Source organism: Loa loa, assembly GCF_000183805.2.
Source record: "Loa loa unplaced genomic scaffold supercont3.1567, whole genome shotgun sequence".
In the NCBI taxonomy this organism is placed as follows: domain Eukaryota; kingdom Metazoa; phylum Nematoda; class Chromadorea; order Rhabditida; family Onchocercidae; genus Loa; species Loa loa.
The window spans coordinates 1-1,873 of NW_018109746.1; the positions used below are offsets into that span (position 1 = coordinate 1).

The 1,873-nt window shown below is 24.0% G+C and overlaps 1 protein-coding gene across 1 annotated transcript; it reads left to right on the forward strand.

Moving 5' to 3' along the window:
- Nucleotides 1-1,695: 1,695 nt before the first annotated feature.
- On the forward strand, nucleotides 1,696-1,860 carry LOAG_15162 (hypothetical protein; the record flags this gene model as incomplete). The annotated part of the gene is made up of 1 exon (XM_003150654.1): nucleotides 1,696-1,860. A coding segment is annotated over one exon (165 nt), but the record flags the coding sequence as incomplete, so codon positions are not given.
- Between the last annotated feature and the right edge of the window lie 13 nt (nucleotides 1,861-1,873).

Sequence of the window (1,873 nt, forward strand, 5' to 3'; positions counted from 1 at the left end):
GGGTTTAGAACTCAATTAGCATCATTTTAGCATTTCGCGACAACTACTCTCAAGTTTCCTTTCTTCCACTTTTTTTTTTTTCCTTCATCCTTCCTAATTCTCAATAATCAATCATCTTTTCTCCTAAATCTCTATAAGATTACTTAACGATTATTAGTTTTCATTGGAAAATTATCACTTACGGATAATTCTCGAGAATCCGAAAAAAAAAAACCAACACTTCCTATTAAAATGACATTATCAGTACTAAAAAGTGATAACAGTAATAAAACTAATTTTGGCAAGAAGACAATAGTGATAAAATCCATTGCTAAAAAGCAATCAGAGTGATAAAATCGACTCTGAAAAGAGATAATAGTGATAAAATTCATCGCTAAAAAGTAATCAGAGTGATAAAGTCGACTCTGTGAAATGATAATAGATGATGAAAATTTTATCAAATCAGCAAAAAACACTTTTTTTCCTATCAAAAATATTCATAATTTCATTTAATTACTCAAAATTTGCATTCAAAAATAATACCTGAAAAATATCAAAATTTAATAGAATTTACAAAATTTATTCACATATATCTTATCATATATCACAATTTTTCAAATTAAATTTTTTAATCCGAAAAAATTTATTAAAATTTTAAATACTATTGGATTATTTTTAAAATTTTACCACACAACAAATGGCAGTGATATAATTTAATTTCTGTCATATGATAGAAAATTTGTTTCCTCAAACAAAAGCAATCAATAAAATTTAAACATTATCATGGAATTGGATAATTTATTTATTTACTAATTAATTTATGCTAAATATAACATTATCAAATGTCATAAAATATAATCTTACATTTGATAACAAAATATTACGTAAATAAAGCTATCATACTATCCCATTTTAATTACATTTCATTCAATGAGTCATTAATAAGATTAAAATTATCAGTCATTGATAAACAAACAAATATATCACATTACCTTATCATTCTTCCTGCCACTCATTCATTCATCTATTCAACAGTTGCAAAATTACAACAATAACAAATGTATTATTGATCGGATATTAATGAAAACTTATTTATATCTGAGATAATCTATTTTCTTCCATCATCTATTAATGCTGTAATTAGTAATTAGTAAAATAAAATATACCTTGATTTCTAATATACCTAGATTTCTAATGTACCTTGATTTCTAATATACCTTAATTTCTAATGTACCTTGACTTCTAATATACCTAGATTTCTACTACCTTGCCAAATAACTAGTTTAGATTTCTAATATACCTAGATTTCTAATGTACCTTGATTTCTAATACATTTTGATTTCTAATATACCTTGACTTTTAATATACTTAGATTTCCAATACATCTAGATTTCTGGTATCTTATCAAATAACTAGTTTACCTAGATTTCTAATATATCTAGATTTTTAGTACCTTATCAAATAACTACTTTACCTAGATTTGTAATATATCTTAGCTTCTAATATACCTAAATTTCTAATATACCTTGATTTCTATTACCTTATCAAATAATTACTTTACATGTACCATTGCTTTGGATTTATTCTTAATATTCTGATAATTATTTTTAGTATTTCGATACAATTCATTTATAATTTAATTTAATTAATTTGTAATCATTTGCTTTTTAAAATTACATTTATTTGTTTTATCTTTTAAATTAAACCAATTTATAGAATCGACGTAAATTGATTGTAAAACATGAGGAGCCACAATATTCACAATTGAATTGTCATGGAGCACGTCCATTTACCTTATTCAAATCAATTTATACAAATAATACTGATCGATCACAGGAATATTCATTTAAAACTGAACGTACAACGGAAAGTTTATGCAGTGTTATACGTGAAC